The 21,445-nt window shown below is 45.7% G+C and overlaps 3 protein-coding genes across 3 annotated transcripts; all 3 read right to left on the bottom strand.

The window, feature by feature from the left end:
- Window positions 1–3,317: 3,317 nt before the first annotated feature.
- Window positions 3,318–7,441, bottom strand: LOC112887105. The gene is made up of 6 exons (XM_025953196.1): window positions 6,905–7,441; window positions 4,326–4,433; window positions 4,018–4,215; window positions 3,882–3,933; window positions 3,686–3,769; window positions 3,318–3,607 (listed from the first exon to the last, which is right to left on the bottom strand). Exons 2-6 carry the CDS (start codon window positions 4,370–4,372, stop codon window positions 3,488–3,490), a joined length of 501 nt encoding a protein of 166 aa, XP_025808981.1. The 5' UTR covers window positions 4,373–4,433; window positions 6,905–7,441; the 3' UTR covers window positions 3,318–3,487.
- Window positions 7,442–7,554: 113 nt separating this feature from the next.
- On the bottom strand, window positions 7,555–11,140 carry LOC112887104 (phosphoserine phosphatase, chloroplastic-like). Its single transcript, XM_025953195.1, has 9 exons — window positions 11,022–11,140; window positions 10,429–10,466; window positions 9,974–10,207; window positions 9,693–9,825; window positions 9,505–9,612; window positions 8,943–9,036; window positions 8,433–8,582; window positions 8,302–8,355; window positions 7,555–7,936 (listed from the first exon to the last, which is right to left on the bottom strand). Exons 3-9 carry the CDS (start codon window positions 10,194–10,196, stop codon window positions 7,811–7,813), a joined length of 888 nt encoding a protein of 295 aa, XP_025808980.1. The 5' UTR covers window positions 10,197–10,207; window positions 10,429–10,466; window positions 11,022–11,140; the 3' UTR covers window positions 7,555–7,810.
- A 1,171-nt stretch (window positions 11,141–12,311) lies between these two features.
- Window positions 12,312–19,384, bottom strand: LOC112884404. Its single transcript, XM_025949784.1, has 4 exons — window positions 19,044–19,384; window positions 13,570–13,776; window positions 13,365–13,489; window positions 12,312–13,153 (listed from the first exon to the last, which is right to left on the bottom strand). The coding sequence occupies exons 1-4, from the start codon at window positions 19,382–19,384 to the stop codon at window positions 12,594–12,596; spliced, it is 1,233 nt and encodes a 410-aa protein (XP_025805569.1). The 3' UTR covers window positions 12,312–12,593.
- Window positions 19,385–21,445: the final 2,061 nt, after the last annotated feature.

Below are 21,445 nucleotides of genomic sequence, written 5' to 3' on the forward strand. Positions count from 1 at the left end.
AGTAAAACCATGGTTTGAAATGCTAGCATCCAAGGAATGGCTACATAGACAAAAAGATCGTAATTATTTTAAATTTAAAACTAGAAAAAAAGGAATTCTGCTATAGGAGACTAGAAATGTAGAAATAGGAAAAACAAGAATTGCTCGAAGAAATAAGGTATAGGCAATAAGGGACAATCTAGATGACAATCGTCTTGCCCCAACTAGGCACACATAAATTATTCCATGCATGATGGTTGGCACCCTTGCCACCCAAGTTGTTGTATCTCTAGCTCAATAGCTCACAAGCCAACAACCCTAGTGTGCATCTAGCTCTGGAGGCAACACAATGCCTTTGCCACATCTCCCAGTGCAACAAACTAGGAGCACGGCAGATGTGAGCGTGATTGAAGACCCACAACTAACACTATGTATACATTTAGAGGCTCCAATGAAACGTGACACGATCTTTAGACATGCCTAGGGATGTTAGCTTGTCTAATAGTGACCTCAGATCACATGGACCACGTTGCCAAGAGATAAATCTTGACATTACACATTAGACGGCATTACACAAGGTAAAAAGGCTACCATAGACATAACACAAACTGACCAAGACCCACCAAGGCAATGCCAAGTTGCTAGGATTCCAAGGACAAAATTCTAAGCTATTATCCGTAAAATAGATTGCATAAGTATGGGCTGCAAACAGGTCAAATATTTCTAAACAACTGATCGACCTAAGGGTTCCAAATGTCAGTTGGATACTTGGATCAAAAGAATTGAATCTCCGAAAAACTCTTGGACCCTGGACCAGTTTCAAATATGGACAACTAGTATCCTTTGGATATCGGATATCCAAGAATTTCAACAGATAATGTCCACATAATTAGGTTGGATGAAGTCAGGATATCCATTAGGCATGAGTTGTAGGGCAATTTGATTAAGGCTTAAGGTAAGTCTAGGGCCAAGAGAACAAATGAAGCAGAGTTCCTATTTTTGTGAGTATTTGCTAGTTTGAATCATGAACAAAGTTCAAAATGCGATGCAACTGTAACTTATTATTGGAACATTTCAACTAATTTTTTTATTTAGAGAATTTTATAAATATTTTGATTTCAATGGGTTTTGTGACCAACCAACTTAATTTAAAGAGAACATAAAGTGTCAACTATTTGACTTTATGTCATTGTGCAACATATCAATTCTTTATGTAATGTGTTGGAATATTGTATAATGTTCGAGTGTTTGTAAGACACTATATGTTTGGCTATGGCTCTATGTGATTCGGAGTATGTGGTATATTATATATCAGTAATGTGCTTGTTGGTTGGAATGTAGTTCGTAAAATGTTCGAATGGTCATAATGAATGCGATATATATTGTTGTTGCTTTCACTCAAAATCTAAGGAACATGATCAATATTATTGGCATCGAACTCGTCTTGTATTTATATGTGCTCGTAATAGATATTACCACATCTGCATCTGTTTCCAACACTAATGTTTTTTATTCTGACTAGGAAAAATATAATCCATCAGTGTCTGATTCCAGTGCACCTCTACGTACTAGTGGATAGCTGTCCGTACTATAAATAGAGACTAAGTGGCTGTTTGAATGTGTGTGTCAGATTGCAGCACAAGCTTTGCCCGGTAGAAGTTATGTTGTTTGGCCATCTAGCCTAACTGCTTGCCCAATCCATGAACATACCATTCAAAATAATTATCAAAGCATCAGCATAAGTGCATCAAGACTTGTCCTTGTTCATGGAAGCCATCGGAATAAACCTTTTGATCTGGAAGTGAATCAGGCAACCATCTTTTGGCACTAAAATGCTGCAACGACCGTGCTGGGAACTGGGCAGGGATGGCGCGGCACATATACCCAACTAATACCCAAGAGAGTAAAGCACGACATACATGGATGTAGAACACCCTGCCTCATAATGGTGAGAGCACGAGCTGCAGAGGCAGGCATACCTGCCAGGCCGTCCAGGCTTTGATGCATCAAGATCCATCCAATAATAGGTCTCTCCTAGTCTCATTTGCTCTCCATCCACAGCACGCCACCCAAACTCACTACGCCAGAATCCCTAATCTGAGACGCTGACGAGGACATGACTCGTATGGATACAAATAATAAGAATATATTTAGGGAGAGATATGGATGATGATCATGTGATATGCTTATGTACAAACATTCGTGCTAAAGACAAGGTGAGCTTGTTCTTATGTTATTTGTTTACTTATTTTGACAATAGATTGCTACCTAAAAATATTATTATAATTAGAAATTATGGAGATGATGATGGAGTACTCAAAAATAGGCATAGAGGGGGAGAGGACCAGCAAGGGACGTCCAATCCAAGTTACATTCCTAAACAATATCAAATTCGAGTTCACCTCGGATTTCAGAACCTTACTTCACCAAAACTGACGTCCTGGTCACATACGGAGTCGGATTTGGACGTTCTATATATGGTTAGAACCAGAATTTCATAGAGCTTCCAATAGCACTAGTCCCACCTCAAAATTCCTTCTGAGTCGACGGGAATCGTCGATACAAGCGGGCATCCAGAATCTATAAGGTGCTGTGTCACCGTCTGTTGGGCCGTTGGCCCGTGTACCGTGTTGAAGCCCGTTAGGGTTGCGTCCAGGGGACTTGCACACCCCTAACTCCTTTTTATTCAGTAGCCGTCGCCACTTTAGGGTTTGGGGGTTTTGCTTAGATTCAATCTGTCATCGAACAGTGTCGCCGTTCATCGGTTTGTGAGACTCCACCTCGTAATCAAGTTGATTTGATTGCATCTCCTGTTCTTGCTTGTGTTCTTGATTACGCTTGCAGGGATAAGCCTTCGTGGCGAGGTCATTCGTGTGACACGGGTGATAACCAACGGAGCAGTGGTGTAGTGATTGCGGCGTTCTGTTTGTTTGGAGCCTTGGATCATCAACGTCGAGTTCTCCACCAATCAAGTTTACCGTACCTCTCGGAAGATCGGGATTTAACCTCCTATCAGACGCGCCCTAGGCAAAATACGAGACGAGCAGGGGTCGCGTCCCCCATTATCGCGTCTCAGATTACGCAAATGCGAGACACGCCTTCCCTAGGGCGCGTCTCGCATTTTCCTCCCCCGAGCGCGGGGGGAGCCAAATGCGAGATGCGCCTTAAGTAAGGCGCGTCTCGCATTAGTCTACCCCCAACAGGGGCCTTTTTTTCTTCCCGACTGCATCCTAGAACTAGCCAGGATTTGGCAGCCGCAATCAAATACCTGCAAAAGATTTCAATTCACAGAATTCACCGCAATCATCGCACGCATCCATACAATTCACACAGTGCGAGACACACAAGTAAAGATAGTATTATATAACACATGTACAATCATCCACAGCAATTAGCCTCGTCCAAAACTCAAAACAAGGCTCAACCTAACTCAAAACAACAATCATCGACAAGAACAATAGAAGAAAAGCAAAGCAAGTCTCAATCTACATCAATGTCGTCTGCCGTGCTATGAAAAATAGAACCCCCCCTTTGGGTTGATCACCTCGATCGTGAGGAACCCCGCTAGCCTCTCTCGGATATCCTTCACGTTATCAATCGTCGTACGATTGAAATAAACATCTTCGTTCTTCGAAATATAATTACAAGCGGTTAGAATACAAGATGAAGATAGATATACTTAATTAGAACACGTGGGAATTCTTACCATGAAATCCGGTTCCGCTGCAACTAGAAGCATATTGTTGCAAATATAGAACCCACATGCGTTACCCGAGGGTTGTTGTGTGCACTACATGTCAAAGATAGATAGAAATTAGCATTTTGCGATACTTGCAACCAAGAAAATATCGTAATTTAGTTATATTAGTTACTGTTCACGCGGTGTGATGTGTAAACGCAACTCGACATTGCTCTTTGTATCCTTCTGCGGCCCTAAGATGCCTGTCAAGAGATCTAAACACACACATCCGGATGTTATATTAAAAACGATTGTGAAATGGGCAAAGGATAAAAAACTAAAGCAAACAACAAACTTACTCGTCAAGGATTGAGATGACCAGAGAATAATCACGTATCTTTGGCTTTCTCCACTCATCTGATGGAATTCTCGAGTCAAGGTAAAAGACTTGCTTGCTCTTAACATTGATGACGAGTGTAAGCCAATGGTTGTCTGGGTTGTACGTTACAACAATGTGCTCCTTGTCAGCATGTTCTCGCATGCACCTCACCATGTACCTAATCAAGTTGAAATGGAAACAGGCGGTTACATGTGTCAAAAGTAAACAAGTGACTACATGTGGCTACAAGTTGAAATGAAAACAAGTTTAACTGTTGCATGTGTGTACCTAATCAAGCCAACTCTATCTGAAGTCATTAGTGTCACCGTCATCATCTGTGGGTCAATGTACCCACACTTCTTTCCGGTTCGACGCCTTGTCTCTTATTGCATGTGCCTACATGATCCATATGCATTGAAATAGAAATGAGTTAAATTGTTGAACATATATCAAATGCATTGAAATGGAAAGTCTTAATCGACTTACAACGAAAAGCACTGAAGGAGAGAAAAATCCAAAGCATCGAGGTTGAAAAGGTCGAATAAACCGGAGAAGACAACAGTAAAGATGCCTTCAGTACCCTCAAGCTGCAGAAAGTGCCGCTCTTTGTATGCCACTATGATATCCTGGAGTTTGTGTATATAGTAGTTGTGCAGGTCCATACAATACTGACCTGCTATCCGAAGCTCAGAGGAACTAAGCAAGACCTTTCCAACCGTGTACTTTGGATTCTCAAAAGTGTAAGCCCTTGGAACCGGATTTTTTTATCTCCTCCACCTTTTTTTTACCCTCTGAGATCTCCTGCTTCCTCTGCATCAGCCTACTCTGCTTCTTCCTTATAGGATTAGCCTTGCTTGGCTTCTTGGAAGCGGTAGCTGGCTCTGTCGGAACAGGTGGAGGGGGGTAATCTGAGGCTGAGTAGGGACACAAGGATGCGGATCCGGAAACATTTCCCATGAATCCGGCAGCTGTGGCCGTGGCTCAGAAAATGTCAGTAGCACTGGAGGACTCTGTGGCTGAGGTTCAGTGGTCAGTACTGAATCTGCATCTGCTGGATCAATATCAATACCAGCTCTCCGCCATTGAACCCTTCTCGCAACTGCATCTCGCAAAGTGGTAGTCATATCATCTGGTGGCACATCCAGCTTGATATCCTTAGCAAACTCATGCAGTAAGTCAATCTTAACCACAACACAAACATCACTGACCTGCAACAACAACAACAACAAAGCCTTTAAATCTCAAGCAAGTTGGGCAAACCAAAAGAAAAAACAAAGAAACAGGAGAAAAGAAAAGAGAGGCAAAGACCAATGCACTGACCTGGGCATCATCAAGCTGGGACACACCGAGATACACAAGCCCTTTCCCAACCTCCAATCGAGATGATCCTCCGACCTGCACGAGAAGACTGCATCGGGTCGGACGAGCCAAGCCATCTATCGTATCCGGCTCCACTGATGTAGACACTGATGGCCTCTCTGTCCCTCTACTCTGAGAAGCACCCGCTGCAGTAGAAGCGAAGCTGCTCCTTCGCTCTTCACTCATCCTTATCCCCGGCAAATCAGGGAATGACAAACCCTAAGACTCGAAGATCTGCTTTAGCTCTCCAAACATCTCTATCTTCAGCTCTCTTTTAATCTCCTTTATGTCAACCTTTGATGAGGAAACTCGAGTCCGCTCTTCACTCATCCTCATCCTCGGCAAATCAGAGAATGACAAACCCTGAGACTCGAAGATCTACTTCAGCTCTCCAAACATCTCCATCTTCAGCTCTCTTTTGATCTCCTCTATGTCAATCTTTGATAAGGAAACTCGAGTCCGCTTCCGGTAGCTGCCTTTGCGTTCAGGTAACCCCTCCTTCCAGGTCAACTGACTGGAAACACCACGGACACGACCCCGTTGCTCACGGGTTCCCAAAGTCCTGGTATGCGCATCAAACTCCCTCTCTCCTTCATTTGAACCTTGGCTGCTCTCCATCAAAGCCCTTTGAGCAACTTCCTCAGCGCTCGTGTTGTAGAAACTGATACTGCCATCCTCCATGAGCATTAATCTAGCACGCATAAATGGAGATGTGAGATGATTTGTATTGTGAGATATGAGATGTAATGTATTGTTACTTTTAGAGATGGGAACTTATGTAATGTAATATATTGTAAGCTACAGTCGCGTGCCCCCCTGTTGGGGGCAGGCACGATAAATGCGAGACATGTCTTAGTAAGACACGTCTCGTATTACTTTCTCCAGACAGGGCTTGTCTCGGAGGTGGGAACTAATATAAGATACGCCATCCAAAAGTGCATCTCAGATCTCAACATGATCTGAGACGTGCCATCCAAAAACGCGTCTCGCATTTATCTCACCATACGGACGCGTCTCAGAACACTAAAATAAAGCGAGACGCCCTCCTACAGCGCGCGTCCTGCTTTACATAAGCGAGACGCGCGCTATAGAAGCACGTCTCGCTTTACCCTCCCTCACCCCGCGCGGCGCGCTCGCATTTTCAGCATGTCTCTCTTTCTGTAATCTACATACTCATCTCAGATTGCTCTGCTTCGATTTGCTGTTTTGGTGCAATGACTGCTTCCGGCCAGGAGGAACCACGATAAGACCCAACCTAGAGTCTGATTGCTGACTACGCACAGCCTAGCTAATCCCCACGAGAGATCAACCCCGAGGGCTAAGGCCCCGACTGGCCCAGCCCAAACCAATCGGCTAACAAATCCTAAAGGCAAGTATCAATTCATTCACCAGCAAAAATAGCACAAGCAAGCACACCGAGCTCATCCCGGAAGTCGGCACCACAATGCTGGTAAAGAATTAGGGGCAAAACCGCAAAAGAAAATATCGGTGAGAAAGCACGCGCGTACCTTATGACCGGCGTTCGTTCATCTCCAGCACAGCTTCAGAGAAGAAATCCGAAACAGAGACAACCAAGGAATCCCCACGGCGACTCCTGGAACCGATGGAAGCTCGAGGAGATGTCTTTTGCCGCGGCAGAAACCAGAGAACCTAGAGACGACGGAGGGAGAGGAAGAAGAAGAAGAAGAGAGAAGATGCCAAGCAGTTTCCCTTCTCGTAGAAGCTAGGCGTGCAGCCACTGGACTTGTGGGAACTGCTCTGCAGGGATTGGATATGGAGGCGGTGCGTCCGGCTCAACAGTCAATTGCATGACTCCGGTCCCCTACCCGGTGGTGCTTTTTATTAGGTGTGGTGGCGTCATGGTATTTTGTGTTGATTGGTGTTTGTATTTTCTCTAATGTTTTGTGTATCCTCCCAGTGTGTATCTTTGGATCGACTGGTTTTCGACAGTAGTTTCGATAATTTGTTTCCCAATGGAAATGTTGTAGAGAGTACAGATCTCTGTTTCATAAGAGATGACTGGAGTCTGAACTCCGAAAAGCAGCACATTGAAAGTGGCACAACACAGCATTATTGGTTCGCTTTGAGATATATACACTGTTTGAAAGAGGTCCACAAATACTTGCAAAACCAAAAGGTGTGATTCAGCACTTAAATGTGATGTAATTCATTACTTCATACTCAACAGTTACTTAAAACATACTTCACTCACAATATTGGAACATAACCGTCAAACTTGTGGTTCAAGATCATCCATAAAAAGTGGGGGCAAAAAAAATAACAAATACTTACAACCAGATAGTTCAGCTAAATCCAAGAATCACCAGTGACATCTACAGCTTGAGATGTGGCTGCAATTATTTCACTGCTCAGCGTCAAGAATGCGAGGTTCACAATTGCGGTAAGTAGTCAACTTATGGCAACTTGGTTATCAGCTCTTGAAAGTCGAAAACAACCCAGTCGGCTTTTGCTGCGACGGGTTCTCTCATCTGAACACCGGCGTAACAGATGAACAAGTCTGCTCCTCCAGGTTGCCGAGCCTGCCGAAACACAGGGATTAAATTGCTATGCACTGATATGTCTCATAACATTCTCTTTGACCCACTCATTGTTACATCATGATAAACTATATTTTGGCAGAAGTTCACTGGCCTGTTGTTTCTATCTCAAACTACATGAACAAGAGAAACAACATGAGGATATCTGATTGGAAAACGCAAACAACGAGAAGGTTTCAGCGACCTGCATGCCTCATCAGTCAAATCAACCAGGGAGCATCTTTTTGAACATACCATTAAAAAATAAAGTCAGTATCAACAACTTCCCTTTACCCAATAAAACATATTATCATTATACATATCTGTTGTCAGGATACAATTTTCAAAGAAACTATTCAGTCATATACCTCAAGATCAGTTGCACCATCGCCAACCATAACGACCGTCTTGTAGCCATGGTTCTGAAAACAAAGAAAGAAAGTCAGCAAGGTGGTAAGAAGTAAAAAGTGCAACCAAAAGTTATACAGTTTAACTAGACCTGTTTTATTTGTTGCACGGCTTTTGCTTTACCCCCACTGTGTGAAGTGGGCTCTGTGGGATCAAATCCAGCATACTCCCCAGAAGTTCCAAATAGCAGTTGGTTTGCAATGATGTTTTCAGCAGGAATACCAAGTTCAAATGCCACAGGCTGTAATCAAGGCAAACCGAAAGCTGATGAGTGCTTTATGGATCATCTAATGATGATATATGAAAAATCACATCCACAAAATGGTTAACAAATTCAGCCATTACATATGTAGTGTAGTTGTGTAAAAAAAATTGTATTATTTAGATTTCCTAACAGAAGATACATTCTTTATTATTGCAATGAACAAACAATATATGTTTATGACAAATGATAGAAACAACAACGGTTAAGTTTGCTCCAACTTAACCGTAACACAAGCATAAATTTCAGGATCTTATAAAAAAGGCAGCAAAAACAATTCATGGTATGTTATTCAAGGACTACCAGCAGTGCAGCTGTATAGTGGAATGATGTACCTACCTTGATCATTTGTCGGAAGCCTCCTGACACAAGGAACACATCAGTACTATTAGCTTTTAGCTTCTTAATCAAATCAGCCATTCCTGGAGAAATCCTGAAAATCAGAAGGCATTGGTTTTGATAATTCTCTTATGTAAGTTGCGGTTAGTTCTATGCAGTGTGGGAAAAAAATGTTGAAGGAGTTCTATCATAGTGTACACTATAGTCAGAAAAATTTTAGGGCACCACTACATAAGGCATAAGGTGAATTGAGGCCAAAAGTGTTAAACTTTGGTCGGCACAATATAGCTACACGGCTTTTCTTCTGGGCACAAAAGGAGAAAACGGGTAAAAACAATCAGCATCCCAAAGAACTTTCTGTTCTTGTTTTCTGCTCAGGAGTCCTATAAGGGGGAAAACAGACAAGAGACAGGCACCTATATCACATACCCACTATTTCCCAATGATAAATAGCAGAAGTGCAGAGTCTAACAAGACCCAGAAGGCCAAAATAGGAAGAAGAATACTGCACTAAAATACTAACTATCTAGATCAACAGAAGTTAAGACTCAGGTGAGCATACCTGGGCGGTCTCTTCTCCAAGCACTCTTCAACTTGTGAGAGAGATGGCTTGATTAAAGACAGCCTTGCTGCCAGTGCCTCCTCAAATGGAACATCCCCTGTCATTGCCCTGACAACAATAACGCAAGGTTAGATCAGCTGACAAAATTAACAAACCAGATAAATAAATCCAAGTAATGGAGAATTTACTTCGCTGTCCATTTGGCAACAGCCTTCCCTGCCCCACAGAAATCAGCGAGCTCGTCAATACCCTCATCCATGATGACAGTGCTATCGACATCGAAACATACTGCATCAGCATTGCGCAACGTCTCAATAGCATCTGAAAACATGCAGGTAAGCGATAAAGCAAGTTACTCACAACTCACGGAATATGTACTGACTCTCAAATGGACACCTGATCAGCTGCACAGTATTTTATCCTAAACAACCTTAGGAAGGCTTCCGAATAAGAAAAAAAAAGGAACAACCTTTGGAAGGCTGGCGATTGGCAAGAACCGCCGAGGAGCCGTCCTTGGAGACCTCCAGCGCTGCTGCCACTAAGCCACGGCTCTTGCAAACCATAGCAGAGCGAAACGGAGGGCTCGTGAACCAAGCCGGCACTTGCGAAGCCGGTAGTGGCCGAGCTGCAGACGACCGACGAACAGGCAGCGAGCTCCTCAGGCCGGCGCGTGCGCTGATCAGGCCGTCCATACCATACGCACCTGCAAATCAAGCAAGGCGCCAACGTGATGAGTAACAACAGCAGGCGACGAGCAATCTCCGGATGCCCCAAGTGCGCGCCTTGTCGACGCTTTGTGCCAGTGAGAGCGCGAGGCGCGCACTTGGGGCATCCGGAGATTGCTCGTCGCCTGCTATTGTTACTCATCACGTTGGCGCCTTGCCTGATTTGCAGGCGCGTAGGGTACGGAGAAGATAGTTATACCTTAAAGGGGAAGATGACCGTTCTCGCTGGAAAAACACCTGAAGAAAGGAATAAAAATGTTACTTGTGTGCAGGAAATGATCAATCGGGGGTTAGACAATTGCAGGAAATTATAAATCGAGGAGAGGGGGTTAGACAAATGCAGCAAATGATCATTTGTGTGTGGGGGGGGAGGGGGGGGCGGCGGCCTCTGCCCCGGCGGTGGATCCCGCGAGGGGGGGGCGCGGCGGGCGGTGGCCCGGCGGCGGCCTTCCGCGCGCCCCAGGGAGGAGGGCGGTGGCCCGGCGGCGGCCTTCCGCCGGGGGGTGAGGGGGGAGGGGGGCGGCGTGGCGGGCGGCGGCCTCTGCCCCGGCGGTGGATCCCGGGGGGAGGGGGGCGCGGCGGGCGGTGGCCCGGCGGCGGCCTTCCGCGCGGCCCAGGGAGGAGGGCGGCGGCCATCTGCCGGGGGGTGAGGGGGGAGGGGGGGGGGGCGCGGCGGGCGGCGGCCTCTGCCCCCGCGGGGTGGGGGGGCGGCGGGCTCTGCTCCGGCGGTGGATCCCGCGGGGTGGGGGGGGGGGGCGGCGGGCGGGAGGAGGGGGCGGCGGGGAGGAGTACCTGCGCCGGCACGGACGGAAGGAAGGAGGAGAGGCTGTGGCGTGATTTTTGGGTGCGGCGGCTAGGGCGCAAATTGCCGTGGCGAGCTGTTCCACCGTGCTTAAGAAAACTGTACGGCGGTAACGTTAGTAGCGCATGCAAACGTTTGCCTAGGTTTTAAGGAGCGCGGTAACGTTAGTAGCGCATGCAAATGCTTGCCTAAATTTTAAAAAAATTATGATGCGGTTTACCTAAATTTAAAGTTAGACCGTGGCGGTTTAGGCAGCGTTCAGACATCCTCGAAATCTCCGCGCCCGTGAGGCACCTTTCGAATGCGTTTACTCGCGATACATGGAGAGCGCGGCTTACATTACATTACGGTGTCCGTGGCCTCGTGCGGCTCGCGAGATGGTTGCGGCGAAAGCTGCAAATTCACGGGCGGGTACAGGGTACCAGGGGCGCGGGCTGAACAGTGCTCGCTCCACTCTCGGGACTAGACATGGACGCAGCCTTTGGCAGGAGAGCTGGTGCCTATCTATCCGACCTACAGTGCGATAGGCGATAGCTCATAGCTGGGCACGTCAACTAGCGAATTGCCACGTGGACGCCTGCCCGCGGCCATGCAGTCCCCGTCCCCCGGTGCTTGTTTCTTTCAAGAGCGCATCTTGCCTTGCTAACAGTGTCGTGCCCGTCACCAATAACGCTTTAATTTGTTACCCGAGGGCAATCAGATTAAGGCAAGACTGCTTAAAATCAAGCGATCATTTGTTGTATCGTGTAGAGCTGTGTTGTTCATGGAATCATCATTTAAACATCGGGTTGCAGCCGCGACAGGCGAGGCATGACTCATGAGCGACGATGTCCTCTGCTCCTATTCAGAATCGTACACCTGCAAGGTTGTGCAACGGGGACCGTGTTCGCGGCGTCCGCACAGTACGTTTTTGCTGCTGCATTAGCCATTATTATTACGTGAATCTAAACCTGGCAGAGTTATGTATTCGTTTTTTTCTTTTGAAAAAAAAAGAGAAAAAGGGCTTGCAGTATGGTAAGAGGCTCAGCAGCCCGATTGACTGAAAACAGGGGCATCAATCCATAGAAGAAACACTACTGAATAAATGCCCTTGATACCACTACAGCACAAAAGTGTCCAGAACAGAAGCTGGCTTACAGTTCAGTTGCTCGGATCTAAACTAGATAAGGAAGCACTCAAGCTACCAGAATGCGATCCAACATCGTTCAACGCAATATAAAAGACGAGAAAGCCTCCAGATGCTACGCAGACACAACTGCAATTAAAGGAAACACCATGGGTTTGACATAACTCCGGTTCTCTCAAAAGGACATGGCAAGCATTCAGAACACAGGTGCTCAGGTACGTGTTACTAGAGAAATTATTTGCACGACCAAACCTGCATCAGGCTAGGCTAACTACACTACAAGCACCTGAACCTTACAAACAGGTGGTGTCCTTTAAGTATGCACCTTACAAACATGGGACCTTGGCTAGCCTGCTATCCCCAGTGAGCAGCTCGATCATGGCGTGCTCTCTCCTCCCTACAGCTACGGCATGGCGGTTGTGATATTGCTTGGCCACTAGCGAGGACCAATTGCCTCCCCTTGCATAACAGCTACCAGTGAACCTTCGCTTTCCATATCCTTGATAAATTGCTGCACTTTCGGCTCAAGATCCGGAGTTTGTCGGACAACAATACTGAAGACACTATGGGCGTGCTTCCATGCTTGGACTGTATTAGTAGCAAATGAAGTAGCTTCAGAGGGAACGGTAGCAGCATTAGCAACTGTAGTGGCATCAGTAGCAACAGCAGTAGATGCCCTGGTGCCGACAGCTTGATGCGATGATTCTCTCAGAATCCTTTCTTCAGGAGCTTCACGTCCAAGGCGCATGTTGGTGGGCCCCTGAATGCAGCAAGTTACAACTTCTTGAATGCTGTTAGCAGGCAGCTGCTTGTTCACCAACACCAACGGTTTGTCACATTTCATCAAAATCTTTTCTTGATCCGACTCTTCAGATTGTACCTCAGCTAGCTGGCATGAATCATGTTGTTTTTCCTTTTCTTCCTGTTCTACAATTACAGCACCTTTATCCTCCTTTGCCTTGAATGCCGCCCATAGGTAGTGTTTTGTTTGGAATCCTGCAATTATATAAACAGTACAATGTAAAGAATGGCGTGTTCTGAACAAACGTTGGTTTGGAAGAGTTAAATATACTTCTCCATAGCAGCATACAATAACTCTAATAACTGCTACTTTTGAATCTGATTGATGAAATAAGAAATCAGGTGCACCAGATATGTTGTCTATAACAAGATGAGGTCATATTTTCAAGCGGAAAAAAACACATACTCTGATGTCGTTCAGGCAGTAGAAGAGATGGGAATATCAGCATTTCAGCTTCATCAATGGCAGCCCGCAAGACCAAATCTTTATCCATGACTTCCTTAACTAGTTGATCTAGTTCTTCATCATGCCTAGGGATAGATACAAGATGATTAGACAATTATTCACATGGAAATGACAGTACAGGAAATGGAAAGAAATGCAAAGGCACCTCATTTCATGAGGGAAGAAATATAATCCAATGCTGTCACCAGTGGGTTTTGATGCCTTCCATATCTTGGGCCAGGCTGCCAATCTAGGAACCTTTGCCACTTCGACCAACCGTGGCAATGACAATTTCCGCACTTTCTCGCATGATTTGGTTGAGAAATGTCCAGTCAATGATATGTATTCCTTATCATCAATCTTAAAGATTCCACTGTTCACATGAAACAACAAAAACATTAGCATATGAAGAATACAATAATGTTTCAGAATGTAAAAAAAATCCACATCTACTGCACCTCCATCCATGTTTGTCAATAGGCTTTGAGCAACAATAGCATTGCCGCTCGACACAATGCTTTGAAAGAGCAGCTTGTGTCAACTCATTGTTACCATCTTCACCACGCACTTGATGTTGGTCACACATCTCATCTTGATATTTGTTTGTTTCAATGTATTTTCTGCGTTTCTTCTTTGACTTATAAGTCCCCAATCGCTGAACTCCTTCACAATCATTTTCAACACCAAATGGGTTTTGATAACCACCATCAACTTCGCCTTCATTTGTTTCTGTGCATCTTCCCTGATTCATCACCGGGACAAAAGTCAAATTCTCTAGGTGGGCACCCTCGTCATGTTCAACAACCGTGGCATGTTGATCACCATCATTATCTTCTTCGTCTTCAGTGTCTTCAATGCACTTCCACCTTTTCATTGACCTACAAGTTAGATCATGTTGCACGGCTCCATCGCTACCAATACCACCATGTGTATCAAGCATTTCTTCTAACAATGGTTGTTTCCTCCTTCTGCACTTGCCGTTATTGGTTTTCCCATTGCCTCCAACCAATTTGTCCCTATTAGGCAACTTCAAGTTTGTTTCTGTAAACTCATTCGAGAGAACATGTTTGGAAGAAACTCTTGCACAATCGCGACCTTCCATGAATGATGCATTGTTGCCTTGAAGTCTAGAATGATTCTTACCAAACAAATGGGAGGAATTATCTCCCAAATTATTCCTGAGGCCTTGCACATGTTTCTTACCAACCAACAATGAGCTTGAATTTGGAACTTCATTTGTCTTTGTGGTGCTCGTTTGCTTATGACCATTGCGGGACATGGCAATGATTTCACTTCTATAACCTATCATTCCCTTCTCTTTGGTCATAACTTCATCTTGCCTTCCCTTCTCTTTGTTTGGGTCATTATTGTCAACAACCAAAAGCCCACTTACCGTTGCGATGTTTGATTTTCTAGAAACTCTTCTCTTCTTTATGGGATTTGATTTTTTTGTGCCATCCTTCCGAACATTGATGTATTCTCCTTGATAAGGATTTGACCAGCCCTTGGACCTTGAACCCAAGTCACCGTTGTTTAGATTTGACAAATCAACATTGTTTGCCTTGTGAACTAAACTTGCCATCACATTCAACTGAGTTGGATATGAACTTTCTACATGGTGAGGTTGCTCCAAACACCTTGATGTGGCGTTTGAGTCATCCTTTGACTTCGAAGGGGCTGCCATCTTCATTTTTTCTGAAAGATCTATATTTCGAACTCTAGAGGTCTTGGAGCACTTGAAATCCATTGGAGAAAGATTCAAGCTATTCTCTAGGCTCAAGGTAGTAGGTTGCCCTGAATGCTTCGATTCGCTATTCTTTGCTAGCAAAGCACTCTGTGGCCTAACATTGTTATCTTTAGGAGGATTTTTTTCGTCTAGTTGTTTTGCAACGTTCGCTCGTTGATCATTAACAATGCGACTGCGCTTAACAATATTCATATATTTCATATTTGCTTGATGATTTTGGCACTCCCTTTGAATTTTCAACATAGGCTTAGATCTAAACCTACCTTTCCTCAAAGGTAATCGATCTGCCAACTTCAACCTTGGGCCAAAATTTGACCGACTTGGTTGGGTCTGACCATTCATCTTTCTTCTAGTGACTTAAGTCAGCCCCAACTACAAACAATTGGGGTGGCCAAATCAAAATTCATAGTTCAAAATGATCGCATCCAGGAAATATCTACAAAGAGAACAATATTTAGAAAAGATTAGTATAACCTCTATAGGTACAGACAAACCAGCACATATGTACATGCGCTTTAAAAAGGATCAAATTATCATAATCTTGCTCAACCATACCAATTCTAGTAAGTTTTACAACAATTGCAGTTTGGCATGTTAAAGTCATTTGTACATTGTGTTTTTCTTGTTATAACCCTCCCATTCACGTACATGATCAAATTAATTTGACATACTGCAGTTGTGTTGACCATGTCGATTACTGAATCAAGCATATAAATTTGAGCACATCACATCATCTCTTTGATTTGGACTACTACATGCCTCTTAGCTCTAGTGCCCAAACAGGTTGTGTCACATGGGAGGCATGGGACCTGCTGTGACAGATTTGATGGGTGACGGGAACGACCCATTAAACGAGCTGGCCGATCAAGGTCTGCATGCACTCTCCTTGCCCTCCAATCCTTCGAATAAAAGCCCTCCAACCCTGCAACCTGGCCTCTCCCTATTTCGCCCCCATCCAACCGCAACAGCCTTATCCCACCTTGCTCCGTTATCGTTTTGGGGCCCAACCCCGCTTCCCCCACGGGGGAAATTTGGCCCCCGTCCTTGCCATTCAGTCCACGGGGGAAATTGTCATCCCAATATGGCACCTTGAGCTCCTACTCGGTGACGGTGGCGAAGGGCACCATGTCACACTCCTGGCGAGGAGTGCCCTCCTGCCTATTCCGCCTTCTTGCTTGGCTACGGTGGCAAGGTGGGCCAACCTGCGGATGGCATTCGTGAAGATGAACAGCAAGCTCCTGTCCTCTCCGTCTCTCATTTCCATCTTGGAAGGATATGTCTCTATCTTGGAACACGAATAGCAGTCGTCTCTTCAATGGAATTTTATTCTTTCTCATGCAATGTGCATTTATGAATTGTGCTAAGCAAAGTGTGAACAATGTGTTCGCACTTCCGATCAAGCATGGACTCGTGGGGCTAACAGGGCCAGGCCTCCACCATGCAATGCTTGGGCCGCCAGTTAAGTCCATGGGTTGTCACGGCATGCCTCATCTCCTCACTCATGCCATGCCGGGATTAAAGTTTGTGTCCACACTAATTGCAAGAATGGAATAATGCCAAAGCACTCAGTATGCCTCAACAAAGAAGAGATATGAAGAGGTTAGGTGGAAGGTGACGCTAACAAGTAATGAATATCCGCTAAACCAATAAGTTAGTAAAAACTTACCTTTTTGGCAAGCTATGGTATTACAAACAAGGTTAAAGTGAATAGTATATCTAGAAAAAATAGTTTACGAATAAGTTTTTTTAGCCTACCATAAAAACATATTATAAAAGGCCAAGCTTTGCTAAACAAGGCGTTCAACAAAAATAAGTAATCCATCCAGTTAACAATTTTTGAAGGTAACATTTCAAATGACTAACAACACAAAAGCATAAACATGTGCTACCCTCTAGGCCTCTACTAACTTGTTCAAACCATCCGAATGGAATGGAACGAAGTGAAAAGAAACGAAACTCTAGAACTCAAAATGTATCAAGGTGCCATCTTTTTAAACATAGATGCTATATTGGCCGCAAATGGACAAACACGTGCAGTATGCCACCTATGGATGAGCCAATATCGTATAAAGCACCACATACACGATCCTAGCATCCAATGGACCAGAGAATTGGTAGGAGAAACAAAACTTACCTGTCATAGTAGCATGCAGGAAACCCTGCTTCAAGCAACCTAGACCTAATCATACCTCGGGTTGGGCAAGTTTCAGGTCGGGCTAAAGAAAACCCGATTAAAAAATTCTTGGCCCGAGCCCACTCCTGGCCTTAAAATAAACTCAAAATCTTGGCTCAAACCTGCACGTGGCCTGACCTGATGGGCCACAGGCTGACCAGACGACCTGACAAAAGCATGAATACACAAACTAACAAGCCATACAACCTACAAAAAGCCATGGTTTCTTGCCGGATCTCAGCAAGTCAGCATGCATATCAACTACTAAATAGAAATTGAGATAAAAAAAATTGGTGCACCCAAGGCACAAGCGCACTAGCCAATCATAACTGATGGTAGGGAGTAAATGGACTTGTTTGGCTCGTCGACTCAGTGGGATTTGTCCATGAGTAGCTAGCTCTGTTGGCACGTTGTTAGCTCATCCTGTGCTGCTGGCTGCCCATCGTCACAGCTTTAATCTTGCAATTCGACAGGCAAGCTAACAAGCATGACCGCCGTTGTTGTGGTTAAATCTATGAGTACAAGTTGGAGGAGAGGAGCGGGGACGCAGGGGCCGACGAACAGCTTGGCATCGAAGGAGAGGGGCAATGTCTGGGGGTGCAAGGTGCAGCTGTTCAATGGCGGTGGCGGCTAGGGGATAGGAAGAGATGGGAGGACAGCTAGGTTCAGGAAGAGGAGAGTAGAATAGTGTATATATATGGCTACTCTTGGTCTAGGTGCGCCGCACGGGGTTAGTCCGCTAGGGCAAACTAACAACTAACACTGTTTCAAACAGTGTTTTTTTATCAGGTCATCAAGCCAGCCCACGGGTTAAAAATAAGGCCCATGCTTGACCCGAAATTCCCACTGGGTCAGATCAGTTGGCCCGAGCACGCCCGGTGCGCTGCTCGAGTCGAGCCAGATTAATTCTTTTTATCGGGCGGGTTGGATCAGGTTTATCGGGTTGAGTGGCCCATGATCAGGCCCAATGTAACCACAAGAGCACTGCAGAGAAGGCATTCAAATCATCCATTGGGGTTATATAGTTACACACATCAAGATCCTTAAAATCGTCCCTTCTCTGCTCGACATCAATCTGCACCTACAGCGCCAAGAACCACGGTATTCTAACTTGATAAAAAATAAGGCTTTCAATTCCTCTTGCCCCTCAATAATCAAAGTCACAAATCAGATTTCAACTGAATTGGCATTAGCAATAGCTGCACACAACCAAGATCGAACCCCACCCAGAAATCAAAGCCCCCACTGATACAGCTGACACGGATCGGCTGACAAATCACTAAGCATTACTCTTTCTAGGAAAAAAGAAGAAAATTTGCAGAACCATGGTGAAATTAAACCCACGGCACCAGAACTCTACGGCCCAGTCATAAACGAGGCTTTCAATTCCACTTGCCCCTGAAGAACCCAAATCATGCCCAACCGATCGCGGCAAAATTCCAATCTTTAATGGCTGTACACAGCCAAGGCCGAACCCCACCCAAAAGTTCGAACCTTACAACCACAGAAACCGGCCAAAAATCACTATGAATTTCAAAATAAAGAGAGCAAATTTTCGGGCAAGCATCGACCCGACCACACCAAACATCAATCCATCAAACAAACATGGAAGGCGCAAGCACATGCACAATCCCCGGCGGCACAATTACAACGACGGGGTGCTCATCCGAGCAGCACAATCCTACGAAGCGGAAGAACGGTGACGGAGGCTGTGCTGTACCTTAGGCGTTTGATCCCCTCCAACGCCGGCAGACGAACCCGAAGTAGAGGCGCGGAGGACCAACCACCCCTCCCAGCAATCCCCCACCGCGCGCTGACGGAGCTTGCTAGGGTCCTGGGCGCCGGAAGCCCCAGACCCAGCGGCCGCGGCAGCGGTGTGAGGCGAGTGAAAACCCCACCGGAACGGGAGGAGGGAGAAAGGAGCGAAGCGAAACGCCAAAACCCCAAGTCCCCAACCCCACAGCTGCCTCCGTTTATGTACCCGGCGCGGCGCAGTGCCGTTTGCGTGGGACGGTGGAGAGCGCAGCAGCAGGTGGGAACGGAACGGAACAGCGGAAACATGGACGGAAACTTGGAAGCCGATCGGACGCGAGCCACGGCTCCGTTTGCCGCCTGAACGGAGTTCACCCATTCCGTTCCCTTCGAGTTTTGAATCCGGAGTCAGCTTCAGTTACACTTCACACATCGGAGGGTGTGCCTCGCGTTTTCAGTTTCTTTGGTGGCGGCCCTTGCTGCGTGGGTTGTCACGGGCTCTCGCAGGAAACGTGACATGGTATTTGGGTGCTCGACAGCTGTGTTCCTGCGTCGGACCAAAGGTCTTGCTATGGTCACCTGACTGTCTCATCCTTGGCCATGCTGCCATCTTCTCCATTTGAACACAGCATTCCATTCCGAGACTCCACCCTCCATGCACGTTCTCGATGGTGTTATTGCTGCCATCTTCTCCATTAGAACACAACTGCATGTCAGATCTCAGATGCTAGTGGACCTTATAGAACCTGTAGTGTTATAGTGTTATTGACTACATTTCCCGCACAGGCACATCATAGACAACATGGGAACTCCATCTGCTTCTGTCAGTGACTTCTGAATCTGCACAAACGAACTCTGTTCAATTCTCCAAATTCTGCAATAGCTTTTGTCTTCTGTTGAATGTCCCCCCTGCTTTTGTCTTCAAATTCTGCAGGGTACATAGATGAATTATTGAGTCAAGCATTCCTGCAAGTAACAAAAACTTCTCTTAATATTTCATATTTATACAGTATACCATATCCAATTAAACAGTGGCCATGATAACAGACATGTTCAGTGATTTGGGAGATGAGGTAATATGTGCCTTCAGTAATTGGAATCCAAATTTATGATTGATGCACAATTCCCTACCCCAAATATACGTAATCCAATTAGGCTTCGTGCAAGTTCTGATCATACAAAAGCTACATAGTTTTTTTTTTGAGGAAGTAAAAAGCTACACAGTATTGTTTCATCTTATATCAGGACTCTAAGCAGCAATAATACTCTAAATAGAATGACTACTACATACCTGGACTTCAGCAATTGGAACATGCACCTGCTGTGAGGTATTCTTGGAAAAAGATTGGTCTTGATGAAATTCTTTAGTAAATCATAACAACTGACAAAGAATCAACTGTAGAGTACCCATCCTGTCCATGTCCAGAAAAAATAGATGATGTATCATCCTTAACAGAAGTACCACGCAAGCTTGCTAAGTATTCGGTCCTCTGTATGTCCATATGCATGAGACTCAGCTGAAAACTAGGCTTCCAAGCTTCACAGAATGCAACAGATGTCCTGATATTTCAACAATTATTAGACTTGGCTAGTAGCAAAAGGAGCAAAAAGGGGGAAAAGGCTGCAGTAGCCAACAACAGGGGATGTTATATGATAGGATGGATTCGCGTAGACATCATACAATTCAAACTAATGGGAAGGCATGCCCTTGTTTGGGTGTTCAGGAAACGACCTCCTTTCTCCACACTAGAAAGCCGTCTTGCAGCCAATGCGTCGAGCACTTGGCGTGCGGACGTCGCCGCAACCAACTAGCGTGCAATGCGGCCATGCGCTAAATTGCCCCATGCACAGCCCGTGCGGCGAGAAACCACGGCTTTTCGTAGGCTGCATGGCTGCGGCCGAGCGTGTTTTCATCTTCGTCTCTGACCGAACTGCGGCAGCCAACGGCGTGGTCGTGGTTGCAGCGGCGGCGGACACCACGAACAGAGAATGGTAGCAACGCCCATTCCATTTTGTAACCGTTCCACAGGCTGTATCTGCCGCGAACATGCTCCCTCCAGGCACCAAGCTCTCTTGACGGCGGCGCCGACGCCGGGGACTATGAGTATCTGACGCAGCAGCTAGGGGCTTGGAGCGGAAATGAGCGGAGGGGGCCATCGGCTGCACAACTTTAAAGTGGGTGGATAGAGGCTCTCCTGGGCTGCCTGGATAGTGAAAGGTCGATGGCACACCGGGGGCTAAGCGAAGGTCGGCGGCGGCGGCAGCCGTGCGGCCAGACCAGTTACAGAAACCCCACTATAATCACGATCCGTATTTTTACAGAAACCTCCCTAGTTTGGATCGCATCAGTAAATCGCGATCCGACTATTT

Source organism: Panicum hallii, chromosome 3 (genome assembly GCF_002211085.1).
Source record: "Panicum hallii strain FIL2 chromosome 3, PHallii_v3.1, whole genome shotgun sequence".
NCBI lineage: Eukaryota > Viridiplantae > Streptophyta > Magnoliopsida > Poales > Poaceae > Panicum > Panicum hallii.